A 20,641-nucleotide genomic window follows, 5' to 3' on the forward strand; every position below is an offset into this window, starting at 1 on the left:
TGCATGCCCAACATGTCTTATATTGTTAGATTTTTGTCTCTTGTGGCCTTTCTGGGACTTTCAGATTATCTTTATCTGAATGGCCACATGATTCTCAGACACATGAACCTAGTTAGAGAGATCATTCAGATGACACACCATGCACTCTACAGCCTCCCTAGATTTGACTAAATCTTACTTCTCCAGTCGCAGATTCAAACTAGCCCCCATGCAAACTATAGTTGTATAGGTGGTACCTAATAGCCTCCCTGTCTTTTTAAACAAAAAAGAAGTCTCATATTTGACAAAATATCTGTTTCTAATGAACCTCTTCCAATTTAGTCTTCTCCTAAGCCTGTTATTGCCTGTAGCCTGTTCATGAAGTAGTCTTCCAGCACAGAAGTCAATAACCCTCAGATTATAGCCCCAAGCATGAGATGCAAACCCGAGAATCAAAGGCTTGAGCTGGACATTCACAGAGTGGATGAGTTAAATCTCCCCTTGCAATGTGCAGCTCTCCCTCTGGAGTATATAGTCTGCAAGCCCCCCCCCACCACCACCACCTCTCAAAAGCACCTCCCACCTTCCTTTGCTCCTCTTCTCAGTATCCTGTCCTCTTTTCTGGTCTCTTACCTTGGGCCCCTCCCTTGGGAACTGCACACCATATAAGGAGCAGCTGGTTGTGTTTAATAAGTTAAGTAGCAGCAGGGTCTGAAATCTGCCAGCTATTCAGGGCACCTCTAAGGAGGGGTTAGAGGTCTGGTCTCACAGCATTTTCCTCTTGGTTTAGAGTTTCCCATCCAGATTGAATCTCCATCACCACAAAACCCAAAGCCTACTCACTAATCTTCGGCTCCCCCTTGTTGTTTTCTGTCTTGTATTTACAAGGTGAAATAGAAATCAACAGTACACTGACATGCATGCACTGATGTGAGCAGTGTGCCAGATTTGTGTTTGTATTTTATTCTTTTTAATGGAGAGTGGACATCTTGTTTTAGGATGTCACTACTGAGAGTTGGAACGGGGCCTTTCTAGGAAGAATGGTCCTTTTTTATTTATTTTACAGAAAAATTCTGTATTTTCAGTTTTCTTTCTTACTGGTTTTCCAAAGTGAATTCTTTGAAAGTAAGCTGGGGTTCCTTCTCATATCCAACATCTGAGGAGAATCTCAGTGTGATGCTTTCATGCATTTCCCCCACAAACTTTGCATCTCCTCTCATTTCAAAACGTATGCTTTACTTCTTTAGCATACTTAAAACCACAACTTCAATAAAGTGGAGCATTCACCTCGAAAATGTGATTGGCTTGCCCTGGCCCCAGAACCCTAAAAGTTCAGGATACTAAATCTGGAGGCCTGTGAGAGGCAGGGGGCGGGACCTCCTTGTCCCGTTTAAAGTGTCTCTGAACCATCACTTGACGTCTAGTCTCTCTGTTGGGGTGCACACGGATTGACCACTCCTTTGGGCTTTTCTTTTATCCTTGGATATTTGGGGGGGAAAAGCTAATCCACAAGCATGGTAAGACCAATCAGTTGTGCAAATGACCAGTTCAGCTATCGGCTGATTTCATTAGAGAGTGAGCAATAAAGGCATGTGAATGTGTAAAAATCATTAGTTGAGTTTCTGAGAAGCATATTTCTTTCTGTTGGTGTTGTTCAGATATAAATATGCTGGCTTTCCCTTAAATAGTTTTTTTTTTCTTTTTAGTAATTTTTTTTCCACGTAGTTTTTTTTTTCCTCTGCTGGTTTTTAGTTAAATTGATATAAAATATGCTCAAACTCATATTTTAGCCAGTTATCTGTTGTAAATAGACTACTTTTAATCCTTGTGGGAAGTTAACGCTGGGTGTTGACGGGCAGGATGGGTGTCAGCTGGGAAGGTGCTGATTCTGCTTAGGCAACAAATTCCTCAGGATTGGATGTCTGCAGGCCTTATACAGCGAAGCTAATGTGTTGAGCCTGAAATAGCCGGACTAATTTTCATCAAGCTCAAGAATCCTTTGGAGATGCACCCATATTATCCTGTGACTTGGGATAGCATGTTTCAGTATCATTGTTACAAACATTAATCACTCTGTTACGAAAAAAATACAATCTCGAGTTTAAAATGGGAGTGCTGAATCTCTGATCTGTATCATCTGTACTGTGCGTAAAAGTATTGTAAAAGTATTTTTACTCACAGTGGAGGTGATACGGATATCATTGTAATTTAAAGGGGGGAAACAACTTTTAGGTTAAGTTGTTTAAGACGAATAGAAAATATTATAAAAATTATTTTCAACGCCCTTGCTCGGCTAAAATAAGCAAGTTTAACTGGAACAATCAATTAAGCCTAGATGAAACCTGTAATGAGTGAAGTGATGCACTGGACCCTGCTTTCTTCCAGACTGACGCGCAACAAGAGGCCCGCTCCTACCTGAGCGAGGACATGTTGGCTGGTGAGTACAGTAACTAGTTCCTTAGCCTAAATAACGCCATTACTCTAAGCTATTAAATGATACACGTGTGATACATGTTTTGAATTATACCACCCTTAATGCAATCACGCAATAAGCCAATCAGTTCTACTTCCAAACATTTTTTTCTACCAGCAAGAGCTCCTACAGCCTTAAGAGAATGCGGACTCTTTTAAATCCACGGCGTGAAGCCAGATGGAGCAAACTGGTATGAAAGAAAAGCCGAGAATACCACAATGAAAATTATTCACAAAGAAGCGGACAGTTTTTCAGTCGATAAAGGCAAACTGGGGTGTTATTTTAAAGGATAATGGTGTCCCATTGCGACGATAAATGCTCAAGAAAAAAGAACAATAATAATAATAAAAAGAACGTTACAATGGGACACCATTATCCTTTAAAATAATTCAATTGAATTATTTTAAAGGATAATGGTGTCCTATCGCGACGATTAATGCTCAGGAAAAAAGAACAATAAAGAAAAAGAACACTAAACTGAGAAATGAGACCAGGTTGGAACAAGCACACGCGTTCATTCAACTGTCGTTTCTCTAGAGTTCAAGGCCGCCTTTGACATGTTCGACACCGATGGTGGCGGTGATATCAGCACCAAGGAGTTGGGTACCGTGATGAGGATGCTGGGCCAGAACCCGACAAGAGAGGAGCTGGATGAGATCATCGAGGAGGTCGATGAGGACGGTGAGAAACGGGAAATGTAGTTTATGCCTGATGGCGACACAGCAGACCAGCTGTGCGCCGTAAGTGTTTTTACGCACAGGGACACTTTATAGTAATTCAGTAATTAGCCGGAGAGGTGGTGGTGCTTCTAAACACCCCGTCAACATGACATTTTACTGCACTAGCAAATTCTGGGCTGTTCTATTAAAGTCCCGGTGTTTCCATGCGTAAAACGGTCAACAAAGTTATCCGGACAATGGGTTGATCTGGTGCTTATCGATCACGTGGCTCCACTAAACCCTCAGGTAGCGGCACCATCGACTTCGAGGAGTTCTTGGTCATGATGGTGAGACTGATGAAGGAGGACCAGGCCGGAAAGAGCGAGGAAGAGTTGGCAGACTGCTTCCGTGTGTTTGACAAGTACGCTCGTGCTCACACAGTTTCCACTAATCCTTTGTGTGTGTGCGTGTTCGTGTGTTTGTTGCATGTGTGCGTGTGTGTGTGTGTGTGCGCGCGCGTATGTGTGTTTTCTTTTGTTTTTTTGTTGCCACATCACCTTTACTCTACCTTTACATTCACGCACATTTTGTTGTCCTGCGCGCAGGAACGGCGACGGTTACATCGACAGAGAAGAGTTTGCCCTTATCATCCGCAGCACCGGCGAGGCCATCTCAGAGGAGGAGATCGATGAGCTCCTGAAGGATGGAGACAAGAACAACGACGGCATGCTGGACTTTGACGGTATGTGTAAAATGAAAATGATGAAGCTGTCAGCACACTTATTATTGAAGATTAAAGAGTCTCTATGAAGGAGGTTGAGAGTACATGAGGGGGGAAAATCCTGTTTATTAAGAGGCTGCAGCTTTGCTAGAGTACCAATAAGCTGTATCAGTCTTGTTCTATGGCATATCAGGTTTTACAGTCAGACTTTAGGGACCGTATTGTTGTCTACTAGGCTGTGTTGTACAGTTCCCACACTCCTGTCATCATCTTAAAATCAAATTACACCCTTCCTGCTTGAGCTGAACTGATACTTGTTCCTTTACAGTTTATTCAAGTAAATAAAGAAATGGATGTAAAATGTAATGCTGTCCAATTTCTCTTTTCTTTATCAGAATTCCTCAAGATGATGGAGAATGTGCAGTAGAACAAGAAAGACTCATGGACATTCCTCCACCCTTCTGTGAACCCCCATTCTGACCCACTCCCTCCTTCTCCCTCTTGTCCACCTGGTTCACTGCCTTTCTTCTCCATCCTTATAAAAGTCCTCAACAGACAGCTAGAGCACCCAGTGGGGGGTCGCTGGCTGGGCAACATCTTTTCCCTGGCTCGCTTGTAAATGCAGACATCCCCTAGATGCCATGCTGACACCCAGCCCTGTAACAGGACAGCAAGGCTGCAACAGGGTTTTTTTTTTCACTGCACACAGCTTTTGCAGTACGCATGGCATGTCGTGCCATCAGTGACCCCCTCCTCCTCTCTGCTGGTAAAGCTCTGATCTAGATGTAGTCTAGATAGACGGGCAGCCTGTTACCCGCTGCTTAGACCAATTAATTCAACCACTTCACTGTACAAAGAAGTAATTTGCTTGAAATAAATGAACTAACACATGCTCACTTGTAGTTGGTCTGTCATATTTATGGTCTGTGTAATAATTTTGTTTTGAGGAATATTAATAAAATCTGTTTCTTTTCCTCTTTTTGTCCGTTTTGTTCCGACCACAGCCAGTTTTGCTTTTAAAATAACCAAAAGCCTCGACTGAGGTCAGAATTATTTGGACATTACGGACAGTCGCAAAACCTCAGTTCATCACACATGTGGGCACAGATGAGGTCGGCATCATGTCTAGTATTCCTGGCTGTGTTGATAAAGTTTAATTGCGGGTTGCAAACTGTCTGCTTTGACAAATGTTTACGACACCTTTTCATAAAAAGTCTGGAACACTCCTGTTTTTGAATGCCAGCAACTTGCTCCTGAAAAGTTGGGACTGGAACATGTTTCCCACTGTGTTTAACAGCCCTCTGTGAGTGTTTGGGAGATGATGACACCAGCTGCTATAATTTTACAAGGCAATGGGCTTTTTTGGGTTAGTTTTTCCATTCGTGCTTGACATTCAGCTGCTCAGCAGTTTGTGGCTTAATTTCCTGTATTGTGATTTTTGTTTCATTACCACAGCGTGTCCAGAAGGGGGACATGAAGAGCAACCCTCTTTGTGTCATTTACACAACCTTTCTTTAGATACTTCACATACATTTGAGGATTCAATCTGTGGGTTTAAGTTAAATACTTAATTTTTTTTTACTTATTCAAAGTAAAATTATGCTTAAATTCTTGTGCAGATCCACTCTTCACGTATCAGATTGGTAACACAGCACAATGCTGTGCTTTAAAACAAAAGTGTTATGAAACACACATTCACCACAGAACCACGCTGTTATAAATCACAGTGCTTGAGCACTGCCCTACTGAAATAAGCTCCAGTGACTTATAAAATGGAGCTGCTGAATTTCGGATCACCGGACAGCTGCTTGTCTGCTTTCTCCCTCCAACACCAATAGTTACAATTGAAGGGCTTCACCTCTAGCTACTGGTGAGCTCATTAGCAAAGGCTGTCTGATTTATAAAATACTGTATATTGTGTCCTCGTGCGATTTCCAGCAGTGTCTTTGAACCTAATGCCCACAGAGGACCTAACGTGCATGGATTTCCACTTTGCCTGAGTTCTTTAACTCTGTAACGCCAAGAGAATCGGATAATATTTGAAAGATAGGTTTTGTGAGATTTTAAGACCTCTGCATCACCACTGAAAAACATAAATAAGTTCCAGCAAATAAATAGAAGAAAATAAACTGTAGAAAACTAAAGAGAAGAAAGAAGAAATAACAGTTTAACATAAACCAGTGACACACTCCGGGGCCTGATCAACCCTGACAGGGCCTTCTTGGATGAGGGTGTCTAGCGATAATGACTGAAACACCCGATGAATCCAAGGTCCACTACTGACCATGTGTCCCAAATTTTAATATGATAATCTAGATCAGATCTCTAATCCCTAAACCTAACCAAGGAAGTAAAAAGATGGCAGATTAGCTTGGGTAAAAGACCGAAAGTTGAGGCACACAACGATGTGTGCCGCTGGTTTCTGGGCTGCCTTTCCTCATAACAGCCATCCCTCAAGATTTTCACCATTTAAAGCAATGCATTATCAGGGATTGTAACATCTAGTCCTTTTACTGAAGCCACAATAGACTACCAGATGTTGCAAATGGGATTCAAATTTAAACTCACATTGCAAATTGATATTTCTCATTTTAATAAATTAATGACGAAGCTCAATAAACACTCCAGTTTCAAATTATATTAATTTTTCTGACAATGATTTCATAGTTCAGGCTTGTCAGGGTTAATGCGTTCAAGTGAAAGGAAGGGGAGTGTTTCTTCATTAAATAAATTTTTTCTGTGATTGTTTGATGTTTCATCTGCATTTGTGGATACTGTGACCACAAACGCAGTCCATGCAGTGATTTACACTAAAAAACCAAAAATAAAGCCCCATCCTTTAAATTGTATGCTAAGAAATGTTAAACTGTTGAGCTCTTTAACACCCAAGTCCCTCCGAATGCTGAACCCTGTTCACTCCTAGAATCCTATTAAAAGAACCACAAACATCAAATTGGGTCATTTTTTTTAAACAACTGAAAAACTCATTTGTTAACATTTGTGAGTTCACTGTTAATTTTTCTAAGCCGATTTCAAAGATTTCTTGTTGTGATGCTGAATAACGGGGTGTTTGCGCACAAGAAATTAAGATGAGGACCTGGTCACTTTAAAACTATTGGCAAGTCGCTTTATTTTACTTAACCAAAAAGTCTGAATTCAAGCATATACACTGAAATTTCTTGTTTTACTGTCTATAAACACACACGAGACACAAACATGCAGTCTGAAGACTGAAGAACTGACGAGCACACGTACAGTAAATTTAAAGAAACAAAGGTCACGGGAGGAATAACAAACAGTCCCGTTGTGATTTTAAGAGCCATAATTTGCTTCATCGAAAGCTTTCCGAGCTCTCTTCAGCTCCTCGTTCATGGTCAGCAGATCTTTGACTCTAGCAAACTTCCTGGGATCTTTGCGAATGAGGAAAACGATGTCCTCCACCTGGACGCGACCCTGGCGCCCGATAGACATGGCCTTGTGGGTCATTTCCGTGATAAACTCGATCACCAGATCCTCCAGAATATCCACAGACTCCGTGTAAGGGTTCTGGTCGTCTCCAAATCCGTACATCATGCACCGGAGCTCCTTGGAGAAGAGTCTCTTTCTCTTGCCGTAGCCGACATCCACCCCGCCGGAGCCGTCCTCCAACTCTTCGTCGAAGCCTGGCTCGTCCTCCTCCTCCGCCATTTGCTGAAAAACACCCGCAAGCGTTATTCTAAACCTCAACATTACCTGCTCATTGTTAAATACGCGTTAACATTAAACTTACCTTGTGCTTGTTCACAACTGTCTCACAACAACAGCTTGTTATGTGCGCCGACTTCCGCTTTTGTTTCCTTGACTGAGGAAGTGGTGGTTTGTAGAGGAAACAGACAGGGCTAGAAATCACAGATACTCCCCCTTGTGGCCATCTCTCGCCAGTGTTTAAATTTACTCGTGTTATTCGCCAACACAGCTGAGGCGGTAATGCTCCTTTACGTTGGTTGCCAACCGCCGTTAAACACAAAGAAGAAGAAGAAGTGAAGAAGCCAACACAGCTGACGGTGAGTTTCCTTTAAAGCGCGATCTGTTTGATTGTATCGGAAGATCGAACTTAATTTAATATCGCCTGGTTTATGCGGGAATCGCCGACACGTAGCTTGCTTAGAATGTAAAAAAAGCTACGCCATTTTCATTTGGTTTTACTTTAGCTAAACCCTAGACCTAGACAAACTATGCACAAAGGGCGATGACAAGTTGGCGGTGTGAGTGGAAACAGAAGCATTGTTCATGTGGCTGAACAAGAACAACACCTCACAGCTAACGTGGAAAGAAATGGATCTCGGTGCTTGAACAGAGGGTTCAGATTCCAAGTAAACACTGAGAGCCTTATCGCAAGGGCTCAGCACGTGCACGTTGCCGTGAGTAAGTGACACGTCCCCGTGGATCTTGCTGTGGACTCCTGCCCCGCCAAGTGATGTTCAAAGCTTATCTCAGTCAACCGGATTGAGTATTATAGCTAATTACTGACCTGATAATGTTAACAAGTTAATATAGATGCTAAATGGCAGGCTAATGTTAGCTAATGAACTATAAGGCAAGTTAACAAAGAAACCAGTTTGACCTATAAAACGTAGCAGCTATCCAGTGAGCCTTCCTCTCTCAGTCACTCTTGGAGGACTGTTGCTGGTGAGTTCGTCTGCTGGGGCTGTCTGATGTTCCTGTTAGTTAACGCACAGTGTTTAAGATTAGCACAACATTGTTACCAGCTGCTTATCCGCTAGCAGACGCAGTTAAGAGATTGCTAGTAGCTGATAACGTTTAATTTGAGCTAAAATGAATGTTGCCGTTATGCTAACATTGTATCAAATAGGTTTCGCTTAAATTCTGTCTGAGCGCCTGTTCCACTAACTGGCATTAATGTGCACAAACGCAGTCCTGCTGTAACCTTGTTTTTCTTCTCTGCGGTGTTTCTGTTCCTTTTCTGCTGTAAAGAGGTCTGGTATGGCTGTTCGGGGAGGATGTGGGTTCAGGTCGGAGATGGCCCCTCTGCAGTAGCTGTGTGTTGTGGACAGCTGGTCCTGGCAGTCCTGTATGGCGTGCCCGGTCCAGTTCCTGTGCAGGGGGCTGCGCACTGTTGGATTAGTTCTTCTCTACTATGTCTTCTCTATAGGCATCACATTCTATAACAAATGGCTAATGAAGGTGAGTAAAGAAGCTCATACAGCCATGTCAGTTTCCTATAACATGCTTGGTTGTATTAAAGGTGATTAATGAAAATAAGCACCTGAGGGCGCTCTGCTTTGCTTGTTTGGGAGTCTCCTGGATCCTGAGAAGGAGACCTACACTGACTAGGCCATCCTAGATGACCCCAGCTGTCTCTCTCCCTCTCTCAGGGCTTCCATTACCCCCTCTTCATGACTTTAGTTCACCTCACCATCATCTTCTGTCTGTCAGCTCTGACACGACAGGCTGTGCAGTGGTGGACAGGGAAACCTCGTGTTACTCTGAGGTGGAAAGAGTACCTCAGAAAAGTAGCACCCACAGGTGAGTTTTATCTTGAGTCGGGAGACTGGTGATTTAGACAAGGGACAGTCGCCTCTTATTGGGTTCACCGATTGACTAAGCTCTGCGGAATGCTTCGTCTAAAGTCTGTGTGGAGAGAATAAAAACGCCAACCCTGAGGAGACTGATGAAGATATGTAAAAGCAAGCGCATTAAATGAATCGTTCCAAACCAGTTTTGCCTCGTATAAACTAAAATTCTGCCCAAACTTAAGTTGTAATAAGATCAGTTGAAATAATCCCACACTGAGGAAATTTACCTGTTAGAACAGCAAAAGAGTCAGAAGGAAAAAGTGAGTCAAAGACTGAGAAAAGCAAAAATTCAGAGTAATTAAATCAAAAGTAATTAATATTTTGTTCCGTTGTACTGTATACACTAAAACAACATCAAGGTGATTTTAATATGTGAATAAAGGGCAGTGGGATTGATTATATACATGGTAAATGGTAAATGGCCTGTATTTATATAGCGCTTTACTAGTCCCTAAGGACCCCAAAGCGCTTTACATATCCAGACATCCACCCATTCACACACACATTCACACACTGGTGATGGCAAGCTACATAGTAGCCACAGCCACCCTGGGGCGCACTGACAGAGGCGCCCCAGGGTGCGCCCCATGTATTTTTTATTTTTTTTTAGTGGGTATTTGTGCTCTAAATGCAGTGAAATGAGTGGTTTTAACTGTGTTTAAGTTTTAAAATGAACCTGTCATCCTGTACTTCTAAATTCTGTCCTTCTTACCCGCAGCCATCGCAACAGCGCTGGATATCGGACTTTCCAATTGGAGCTTCCTCTTCATCACCATTAGCCTGTAAGTTTGTGGTTTGGAGATTTTTATTAGAAGCTCAGTATTTTATCTTAACCAGTCACTGTATTGTTCCTTACATATTCTACGACTTTTATTTTGTGTCATTCAAGGTATACCATGACCAAGTCCTCAGCAGTGCTGTTTATCCTGTTTTTCTCTCTGGTCTTTAAACTGGAGGAGCCGGTGAGTGTACTGATCACATGACGCTGACAGCAGTGCTAACAGTGCAGTTTTGTCTTCACTTTAATGTCACGCAGACACAACTGGAGAATTAAGCATGCTTCTCATACAGGCAAAATGATACAAGAGGCAATTCTTTTAGTCTGTTTTCTCGATTGTGGTGCATTGCACAAAGCAGGCATCCAGCAACGTTCACAAAGTGCACTGTGGCTGTAGCAGAACATGCGAAATTTCTAATTTGAAAACAGTGCTGCACATGCAGCGGTGATGGATCGGTTATAAATATGCCAATTTTTCTTAATGGTGTCATAGCTTAAAGATTCGATTCAGTTCAACTTTATCTATATAGCACCAAATCACAATAGTCACTCACTATGAGGTGTTTGAGCTCTCACTTCAGTTTTGTATCACTTCCTGTTACAGAGCACAGTGGTGTTTTGTGTAGCTTGATGGGGGTTTCATCACATGAGCAGTAATGAGCAATCCTTACCTCTTGTCTAATCTCTCCTCTAGTTTGTGCTTTGTCTGTTCTTCTTTTATCTGCCATCCTGTTTCTTTCTTCTTCTTTTTTCTGTTCAATTTTAACTTGAAACTGCTGTGTCATTGTCTTTTCTCCCTTTAAATCCAGAACCCATTTCTGATCCTGGTGGTCCTGTTGATCTCCTGCGGTCTCTTTATGTTTACCTTTGAGTCGACCCAGTTTAACCTGGAAGGCTTTATTCTGGTGCTCCTAGCATCCTTCATAGGGGGGATTCGATGGACCCTCACTCAGGTCCTCACGCAGAAAGCCGAGCTGGGTAAGTGTTCAGTCACTGTGGAGTGAGGGCTTCCAAAGAGGTTAAAAAGCCTATAACCTGGAGCTACACCAATTAATTTTGAGTTGTGGCTTTCATCAGGTATACAGTAAAACATGATACACACCATTTCAAAGAGGATTGGTGTGAAATACAAAAAAAAGAAAACAACTATCAGAGAGACCCAAAATATCCTGTTATGTGGTTTCAACCTAGCCGTCATCCTTGAATGGTCTACAAAAAGTTAACAAGATCCACCAGTGATGGCTCTAATGCAGGTTTTGACACAACATTAACAGCAGGTAAAGTTGGGTTGTTGCTTCCCACTGTCTTTCCTCTGAGTTTATTACAGCAGCATCCATCCATAAGCATTTACAAAGTAAAACACATTGAAGCCCAACAGCAGTAACTTTAACTATATGCCAGGCTTGTAAAGCACTGATTTAAAACTCTGCTATGATTTGAGATTTCCCAGCGGGGACACAGTTCCCTCTTATTTTCATCTTTTTCATGCTGCACTGTTTTAGGCCTTCAAAACCCAATAGATGCCATGTACCACCTCCAACCTCTCATGTTCCTTGGGCTCTTTCCCCTCTTCCTGTTTAATGAAGGTGAGTATAGAATAAGTTCATTTTCTTTCATGTTTTGTCGCTGCGTTAAATTAAGCTCTGTAGCCCCTAATTATGGCATTACAAGTCTTTTGAAAACCTTTACAGACCCCACTATGCAGTGTGATGGTCATTTTCCATTTAAGAAACTGATTAAGTGTCAACAAGGTGTCTATTCTGACACCCACACCTCATTTACATGTAAATAGGAAATAGTTCACATGTGTAATAGATCAGCAGTAGTTTCTCAAGCCCAAGACCCAACGTGTAAAAAGTAGTGAAATTTAGAACACAGACCTGATTGGTTTCGGGTTTATGACTTGAGCACAACACAACAGCCAGTGTGTTGAAATTCCAAATATGCTGTAGCACCCTACGAGCTCTTCTCATTTCTCTCCTTTGAGCTCCCATGTAAAGTCTCTCCTCCGTACTCCCACCTGTACATCAGTTGCAGTGCAGAATCTTAAAGGCTGTCTCAATTCCTAAAACGTATGACATGGTAAACAAAGGCAGAGATCCATGCGTCACATTGTGCCACGCTGTGAATGTAATTAAAAGCAAAAAACTGGGCCAGTAATGTAGCCACAGTTCTTTTCACCGACACTGCTTTAAAGGCTGCAAGAATCTCGCGTTTTGTTAAACTCCTGTTGCCTCGTCTTCTCTCACCTCGCGGTTCATCCTGGCCTGGCAGATCAGAGATGACATGAGAGCGAGAGGATTGGGCACAGGAACAAGAACAAACAAGTGTGTGGGACAAGTATGCATTTGTGGACGTTGGAGTGGAAGGGGATTGTTTGAGGTGTGGTCCAGCTGCCTTCACTTCAGATAAATGATATCCCAAATTATTTATAATTTATAAAAAGGAATTTACGAGAAGTGTTCTCACTGTGCTTAAGAGACATTACATTTGATTATTTTGAATGAATTTTTTATTTTGAAAAATCACTTCACTGATGCAGTGTACTGTAAATGCACTCCATCACAGAGGTGTATTTCAGCCAGCTGGTATCATTCAGCTGACTTATCAGAGTCAACTGAATGATATGATTTTTGGCAGTTCTGAGCATGAGGTGGCGTCCATGTGAATAATCTGCCCTGACTGTGGTAATAGAGCTGTGTTCAAAGAGTGGGACTGATTTCAGCTCGATACGAAGGGCAGCCTTACTGAGGGGATACTGGACTTTTCAAAAGACATGAGTGGGTGCCCATTAATCAAGCAGCTGCTACAGGGCTTTGATAATTCTCCACTTTCTGCAGCTGAGCTGAACCCCTGAGAAACTACTGCTGATCTATTACACATGTGAACTATTTCCTATTTACATGTTAATGAGGTGTGGGTGTCAGAATAGACACCGTGTTGACACTTAATCAGTTTCTTAAATGGAAAATGACCATCACACTGCATAGTGGGGTCTGTAAAGGCACATCAGTCCTGATGTAGCTCAGTGACGGAGGGCCTCTGCTTTTGTGCCACAGTCAAGCACGTAACATTGCACACCAGAGATGTAATCTACAAATAAAGCACTGCTGATTGAAGCAGAAGTGGCAGTGTGATTCACCACATGCCTTTCATTATGAGAACAAAAAGGAATTCTTTTATAAAATCTCTACAAGATATTGGACTTTCAAAAGACATGAGTGGGCAAGCCCTATAAGCAGTCTGTGGAAAACTATTGTAACTGCGTAACTGCCGATCTACCTGGAGTGCTGCCACTTCTAAAAGACTCTGTCCTGATTCTTTCCTCTGTGCCTGCAGGGCTGAGCCTCAGCACCTCAGAGAAGTTATTCCGGGTGACGGAGCTCTCGCCTCTCCTGTATTCCCTCTTCACATTAAGCATCGGCGGTTCACTGGCCTTTGGTTTGGGCTTCTCTGAGTTTCTGCTGGTCTCCCGAACCTCCAGCCTCACCTTATCCATATCAGGGATCTTTAAGGTAATTACTTACTTTGTGTTGTCAACATCTTTTTCTTCACCTCCAGCTGGTGGATGGCTGCCACTAGAAGTGCCTTGAGGTGACTGTTGTTGTGAATTGGTGCTATATCAATTGAATTGAATTAAATTGGTGAAGCCAAAGAAAGTCTGTCCGTAATACCAGAGCCATAGCTGAGTTTAATATGGGAGGTTGCGGTTCTTTTGGTGCTTACTGTGAGCTACTAAAGCAGTTATGTGTAATCTTTGTGGACGTTCTGACAGAACAGAAGGTTCACTAGGGCTTGGATCTAACATATAAAAACATCTTTATTATGAAAATCAACTTTCTTGACTAAGTACGTCTACACATGTTTTTTTGTTTTGTTTTTTTTGCTGTCAGTGTACTTACTTGGTGAAAGTGTAAATATGTTATAAAAATGTTATGCAATAAATAAGGGATGGTTACTGTATATACATGAGGACTTGGGGTTTTTCAGAGCTGTCTAATGAAGTCTTCTCCTTTGTTCCTTGTGTTGACTTCATGCAGGAAGTGTGTACTCTGCTTTTAGCCACTTTTCTGATGGGAGACAAAATGAGTATGCTTAACTGGCTGGGATTCGCTGTGTGTCTGTGTGGTATTTCATTACACGTGGGACTCAAGACATATTATTCCAAAAGTAAGTTTTATTTACGTTTTCATCATATTTGCTGCTCTACATCCTAAAAATATAAAAATACTCAATCATTTTTTTAAATGGCATATAAGTAAGCTCCTTTTTAGTAAAATCCAGAAATTTTGAATATGTAAATTTTTTTGTTTCAAGTTACATTTCTGGGTGAGAATGTGCCTTTATTCACCGAACAGTCTGTTGTCCGATTTCTAGTTTACATATCACATTTTCTACATGTAATGTCACAGTTTTCTTCAGAATCCTTAAAAAGGAAAACAAGTTTACAGAGAGAAAGGAGACTTTGCAGAGTGCTGACCATGCTGATGGTGTAAATTTTCTATTTTCCATCAGATAAGGGTCTTTCTTTAAGGCAGCTCAAGAGTAAGAGCCCAGAACTCGAGCTGCCGTTACTGCAGCGAAATGGGGATGAAAATAAGGACTCGGCTACTGATGAATGTGATGATGAAGAAGAAGAAGAGATCACTCTACACTGACAGGACTCGGACACGGTCTCCATGCTGCACATTCCTTCCCTACTCTTGTGTTAGATGGTTCGAACAGTGATGTCAGAGAAGAGTTTCCAGGTTTGGGACTCTTTGTCCCCACCACGAGTCACAGTCTGGCTCAGGGCCTCCTTATGGGCTCTATATTTACATGATACTTTAAACGTGGCACAGTTGATAACATTTTACCTTCAAAATGTAGCAGATGCATGCATGCATTAACAAAGCACGAATGTGTGGAGAGCAAAGGAGTAAACTCCAGCTTTAACAGGATACTTTGGCACCTCGACTCTGGTGGATCAGTTCTCCGTCAGCTCTGCAGTGAACACATATTCACACACCGTTTCATATATTTGACCGCTGACAAATTATTATGGATAATTTATTTCATGGACAAATGCTGACGAGGCAGAGTGCAAACTTTTATATTATAAGTTATTGATGGTAAAAATGGATTACTGTGCTTCCTTTGATTCTTATTTCTTTGGTTGGCTTTGTAATTAGATTTAGATAATGAAAGACTGCAGAGGTTCAGTGAATTAAATCCTGAGGTTACTTTTTAGTTTAGTTAACTGCCATCAAAATTTCATTTAAAAAAAATTTATTGTTTTGCGTTCTTTGGGGCTTCGGGTTTTTTTTCCAATTAACAATCCCAAACTCAGAGATAATCAGATTGATTTTGTATTGTCTGAATCAGCTGTTTAATGCATGAAGGTCTCTGTATGTCAGAGATCTCAATAATGATAAAGTACTAAACATTACAAAGACACTAGTCAGCTTTTACAGAGCTCAGATTGATGTCAGGACTTTTGCCTAAAATTCGAACTTTGCTAATGGAGTTAAAATATTCATTGATCGCATATTTTAATGTGTTGAGTTGAAGAGTGTTTATTGAATTGGACAATAATTGTCTACAGGCTTTTTGAGTCATAATTTGATTTGTCATGAATAGTGAAACTGACCTTTAATGTGCCTTATAAACAGATGGAAGGAACTATTTTAGTAACTGATGATGACTTTGTTAGAGTTTAAAGCCATTTCTAAATGTTTATTGTTTTTTGTTTTTTGTCATGATTTTCTTTAAATGCAGTGTTGTTTGAGTGTTATTTCAGAAAATAAACTAAAAATTGGTTTTCGTTACTTTTGATATTCCAGAGGTTTCTGTTAACGATCATGGAGATGTTTGCTCGATCCCAGAGTTACTCTGTTGTAGGATTAATCCAAACCAGAGGCATAAAGACGTGCTGTGTTTGGTCACAGAAAAACTGAGTCATTCTTTAGATGATGTGACCTGTGCACCACCTTAATCTCAACTTCATGGAGCCGACAGCCGACTATGCAGGGTTACAGAGACGAGACATGGAAACACCCTAAATCCAAGGAGATAAGGAAAAAAATTAGTGAATTGGTGCAATTTCAGAGACCTCTTTATGTCAGTACTTATGGACTGAGTTACGAGTCCATGTTCATTGCAGTGCCTTGGTTTATCTACACTTCACTGGTTCTGTGTTGGTTGAATCTAAAAGTTAAAAAACACTGAAATCTAATATTTTTTTCCTCTTTACTGCAAATGTATCATTTTGTGTGTGGGGGGTGCTCAGTTTTGGAGATCTTCTGTTGAATATCACGGAACCAGATTCCACTTCCCAGGAATCATAAACCACTTTGTTTCTTCCTGCTGTCTACCTCTGCTAACCAAAACAAGTGTGCAGCTATCATTTGTCACAGTTGACATTTGTCACTGTTGCTAAAACATGGACGTTCAGAAACCGTAGGACTCTCTCGTTTCCTCTTTTCTTGATTCTTTTTTTAAACACTATACAGATGATGGTTTAAGGCACATCTGCAATGGTTTCAATTTTCAAGTCTCTGAGCACAATCCATCGTTTATATATGGTAAATGGCCTGTATTTGGATAGCGCTTTACTAGTCCCTAAGGACCCCAAAGCGCTTTACACATCCAGTCATCCACCCATTCACACACACGTGATGGCAAGCTACATTGTAGCCACAACCACCCTGGGGCGCACTGATAGAGGCGAGGCTGCCGGACACTGGCGCCACCGGTCCCTCTGACCACCACCAGTAGGCAACGGGTGAAGTGTCTTGCCCAAGGACACAACGACCGAGACTGTCCAAGCAACTCCCAACTCTTGAGCCACGATCGCCCCATACGCCCTATACCAGGGGTCTGCAACCTTTAACACCCAAAGAGCCACTCGGTTTCCACGCAAAAGAAAACACTGGGAGCCGCAAATACTTTTTGAAATCTAAAATGAAGATAACACTGTATATATTGTTTTTTTTAACCTTTGTGCTTTGTGTGAACAACTAAAGTAAGTAAGTAAAGTTTATTTATTAAGCGCTTTTCACAGACAGGCAGTCACAAAGCGCTGTACACAAAGATTCAAATAAACAATACAATCAATAGACATTATACACAATGTAAAAGATCAAATGTAAATAATGTAAAGAATATAAAATACGTAGATCAACAAAAGGCTTGTTTGAACAGAAAAGTTTTTAACTGCTTTTTAAACAGAGATGGGCAGTAACGCGTTACTGTAATCTGATTACTTTTTTCAAGTAACGAGTAATGTAAGGGATTACTATTGCAAAAACGGTAATTAGATTACCGTTACTTTCACGTAGGAACGCTGCGTTACTGCGTTACTAAAACCGTGATTTTTTGCGAACGTCTCATGACAGTGACGTAAGCGAGTGCGACGTTCGTGACAACAGCTGTCTGCAGATCATAATATATCGAGTGCGGGACAGAGTGTAGCATGCAGCGTTTAAAGCGTGGAAGTACTGACCTTATTTTGAGTTTGATTCCATAAAAAGTGACAAAAACATTAGTGTCCGTTGTGCGTGGGAAGAAAACTTCTTTTTACAGCGAAAAAACCCTAAACTTCCAAGCAAGCACCGAGTACGCTACGACGTAATGTGAAATTCACAGAGAAACTCGCGGATTCTTACACTGACCGCTGCAGCACACCTGCACCAGGGTAAACCTCCGCCTACCCCAGTCCTGCTTTACAGGTGAAAATAGAGCGACAGGACCGCTAGTCTTTGATTTTATTTATTTTCTGCTGTGTTTTACTTGCATCTATTTGAAAGAGTGAGTGTAAACACAATAAAATATTTTATTTTATGTGCTGGAATGTGCAGAAAATAGGTTTAAATGTTAAACAAATTTCTTCCAGTCAGAGAATGTTGCATATAATTTAATTTTTGCTTGATGCATAAAGTTAAAAGATTAAAACTAATAAAACAAGTTTTAAAAAGAGACTTTTCAATTTGATTACATTTTGTATGATGAATTATGCAGAAAAAGTAGAATTGGGCTGAAAGATCTATCGCTTTATCACCTATTCAGGTTGTAAATCGTGTTTTTAAAAAGTAACTAAGTAACTAAGTAACTGATTACTTTTGAAAATAAGTAATCAGTAAAGTAACGGGATTACTTTTTGGGGGAAGTAATCAGTAATTAGTAACTGATTACTTTTTTCAAGTAACTTGACCAACACTGTTTTTAAAAGAATCCACAGAGCAACTAAGGTGTGTTGCTTATGAAATCCATGAAGTGCTACAGAGAAAATTACATTTTATTTATGTAATTAACACATTTTGAACTCTTAAAGAAATATAACAAAAGGAAAGACACCCAGCTGAACTAAAATGCAAACAAAAACTGTTGTGAGCCGCCACCCTTTTAAAAAGTAATTGGAAAAAAAGCACTATGCCGCTAAAAAAAAAAAAAAAATAGATATTTGCAAAATTCTGCCTAAATATCTATTTTACCTTGTTAATGTGTGTGGCGGGGCGTGGTCTGCAGTGCCGCTGAATGGGAGTCGGACGCACCTGAGCGGCACCCACAATCACACCTCGCCGCCTTTACATCTGTGCTATCTATGCTGTTGTGTTGGTGTATGTCGGGCTGTGAGCTGAAAAGCTACAGCCGTCTGTATGCGTACAGCAACCGTGTGTGAAAAGTGCTCAATAAAGAGATGCTGAAAAGCATGTCCATGCAAACATCGTCGGGTCTGCCGTGATATGTTTACAATGAGACTTCTGGTCCCGAACCTCTGCTCACAGCGTCTACAAATCGGGGCTTTCATCTTTACGCAGGACATCTGTGAGGCGTGAGCGGTGTTTGTTTTTAACATAGTTCACGGTGGAGAACAGCTGCTGACATAATGTGGATCCGAAGATCCATAATTGGCCTATCTGGGGTTGAAAGTCTCGATAAATGCACGGCGTTTCGGCGGGTACACCGGCTTCCCCGAGTGTGACGCTTATTTTGAGCGATGAAAAAAATAATAAAATATTATTTTATTTTTATATTTCAAAATCACAACAATCTTCCAATATAGAACTACAAGTTTTTAAAAAAAGAACTAAACACAAATAAAATGCACTTCAGCTAAATACTTCTAATTTATTTTCCCAAACCACCCGGAGCCGCACTATAAGGACTAAAGAGCCGCATGCGGCTCCGGAGCCGCGGGTTGCCGACCCCTGCCCTATACAGTTTATATTGCATGTCAGCTCGTAAGTGTTGCCATTACACTGAAGTTCAAGATGTTTATTGTTAATTCTTATTGAAAATCCCTTTTTATAATTATTGAAATGATACAGTGTTACTATAGATTTCTAAATCTAAATTGTGTCCGTTGCACTGCGCTGTACTGAAACGACACAAGTAAACTCTTTGACTTCCAGCCTGGGAGCTGGATACCGGACTAGACTCAAGAATAAAGTCGTGTTCCAACACATCTGTTGGAAATGATTAATGCACTAATTATTCATGCACTAAGGCATGGAAATATAAGAGTGTATTCGCCATTGATTAAGTGCACTGTGTGTTTAACTTACAATATGACAGTCACACGGTATTTCATAGCAGAACTCTATGCGGCTCCAGCGGGGTAATATTACCCTGTACATTACATAGGATAGCTCAAACGTATGGTTGTAAAAGTGTCTCCCACTGTGTGGAGGATTTTATAGCATTTTTCTGAGTGCCACGCCCATGCCGGAGCAGCAGGAGGGCCTTGCTTCTCAGATTTCACCCTGAAACGTTCAGATACGACCTGTTGAGAGGGAGCAGGCTTCAGAGTTGAGCAGAAACCTGCGCATGTTGACATCCCGCCTCTGGAATGCAGTGCGGAATAAACTGGACTCACCGAACCGCCAGGTAAGAGCTCACCTGGCCGCTCTAAGAGCGACCGTGTTAGAAAACGGCAAAGTGCGTTTGTGACGGTGTCCTTTTTATTCATTCCAAGTGTTAGATGAAGGACCTACTGTAGCCTGTACTTACGATGCAGTGCATTGTTTCAAGCTGCCGTGAGAAAAACCCCACCTGGACCTGCGCGACACCTACCACACAAAAAGCAAACTTAAACTACTTTTGTGGTGCTTGACACCAGTTAACGTGTTGCACGTCTGTGCGAGTTATGTGTACATTAAAAACAATTTTCACTATTTAATTATCAGTAATTTAAACATGAAATACGCCTTTATTTTATTTATTTATTTTAGATATATCTACGCAGTTATTGGCGTTCTATATTGCGTCAAATCAGCTTCTTCCAGCAGCTAATTTCTTAACAACTTTAAAGAATTTACTTATTTAACATTTTTGTAAAACGTGTGTACATTAAAATAGTAGTCGGTATTTAATTAGATGTAAGTTAAATATAAATTAAGATTTTATTTTAATTATATGCAACAAGCTACAGTAATATATCCGGTGGTTATTAGCGTGTTCCATAATTTAAATTGC

At 41.1% G+C, this 20,641-nt stretch overlaps 3 protein-coding genes and 1 long non-coding RNA gene across 4 annotated transcripts in view; 2 read left to right on the forward strand and 2 right to left on the reverse strand.

Annotated features, from left to right (window-relative positions):
* Window positions 1-1,378: 1,378 nt before the first annotated feature.
* Window positions 1,379-4,728, forward strand: LOC100703573 (troponin C, skeletal muscle). The gene is made up of 6 exons (XM_003456958.4): window positions 1,379-1,496; window positions 2,365-2,416; window positions 2,990-3,133; window positions 3,418-3,532; window positions 3,717-3,853; window positions 4,228-4,728. The coding sequence occupies exons 1-6, from the start codon at window positions 1,494-1,496 to the stop codon at window positions 4,257-4,259; spliced, it is 483 nt and encodes a 160-aa protein (XP_003457006.1). The 5' UTR covers window positions 1,379-1,493; the 3' UTR covers window positions 4,260-4,728.
* A 2,205-nt stretch (window positions 4,729-6,933) lies between these two features.
* taf13 (TATA-box binding protein associated factor 13) lies at window positions 6,934-7,737 on the reverse strand. Its single transcript, XM_005477942.3, has 2 exons — window positions 7,602-7,737; window positions 6,934-7,522 (listed from the first exon to the last, which is right to left on the reverse strand). The coding sequence occupies exon 2, from the start codon at window positions 7,517-7,519 to the stop codon at window positions 7,145-7,147; it is 375 nt and encodes a 124-aa protein (XP_005477999.1). The 5' UTR covers window positions 7,520-7,522; window positions 7,602-7,737; the 3' UTR covers window positions 6,934-7,144.
* Window positions 7,738-7,745: 8 nt separating this feature from the next.
* slc35h1 (solute carrier family 35 member H1) overlaps window positions 7,746-20,641 on the forward strand; it is a 50,480-nt gene continuing 37,584 nt past the window's right edge. The window contains exons 1-11 of the mRNA XM_025901553.1: window positions 7,746-7,875; window positions 8,807-9,016; window positions 9,208-9,358; window positions 10,127-10,190; window positions 10,298-10,370; window positions 10,996-11,164; window positions 11,689-11,772; window positions 13,526-13,701; window positions 14,227-14,356; window positions 14,702-14,838; window positions 19,943-20,053. Of these exons, the coding sequence (XP_025757338.1) occupies window positions 8,906-9,016; window positions 9,208-9,358; window positions 10,127-10,190; window positions 10,298-10,370; window positions 10,996-11,164; window positions 11,689-11,772; window positions 13,526-13,701; window positions 14,227-14,356; window positions 14,702-14,838; window positions 19,943-20,053 (1,206 nt within the window). The 5' untranslated portion in view covers window positions 7,746-7,875; window positions 8,807-8,905. The remainder of the gene's footprint in view (window positions 7,876-8,806; window positions 9,017-9,207; window positions 9,359-10,126; window positions 10,191-10,297; window positions 10,371-10,995; window positions 11,165-11,688; window positions 11,773-13,525; window positions 13,702-14,226; window positions 14,357-14,701; window positions 14,839-19,942; window positions 20,054-20,641) is intronic.
* On the reverse strand, window positions 14,880-17,709 carry LOC112843293 (uncharacterized). Its single transcript, XR_003215540.1, has 2 exons — window positions 17,670-17,709; window positions 14,880-16,223 (listed from the first exon to the last, which is right to left on the reverse strand). It is a non-coding gene; the product is annotated as an uncharacterized LOC112843293 (long non-coding RNA).

The sequence above is a fragment of the Oreochromis niloticus genome, linkage group LG20 (genome assembly GCF_001858045.2).
Source record: "Oreochromis niloticus isolate F11D_XX linkage group LG20, O_niloticus_UMD_NMBU, whole genome shotgun sequence".
NCBI classification, from domain to species: domain Eukaryota; kingdom Metazoa; phylum Chordata; class Actinopteri; order Cichliformes; family Cichlidae; genus Oreochromis; species Oreochromis niloticus.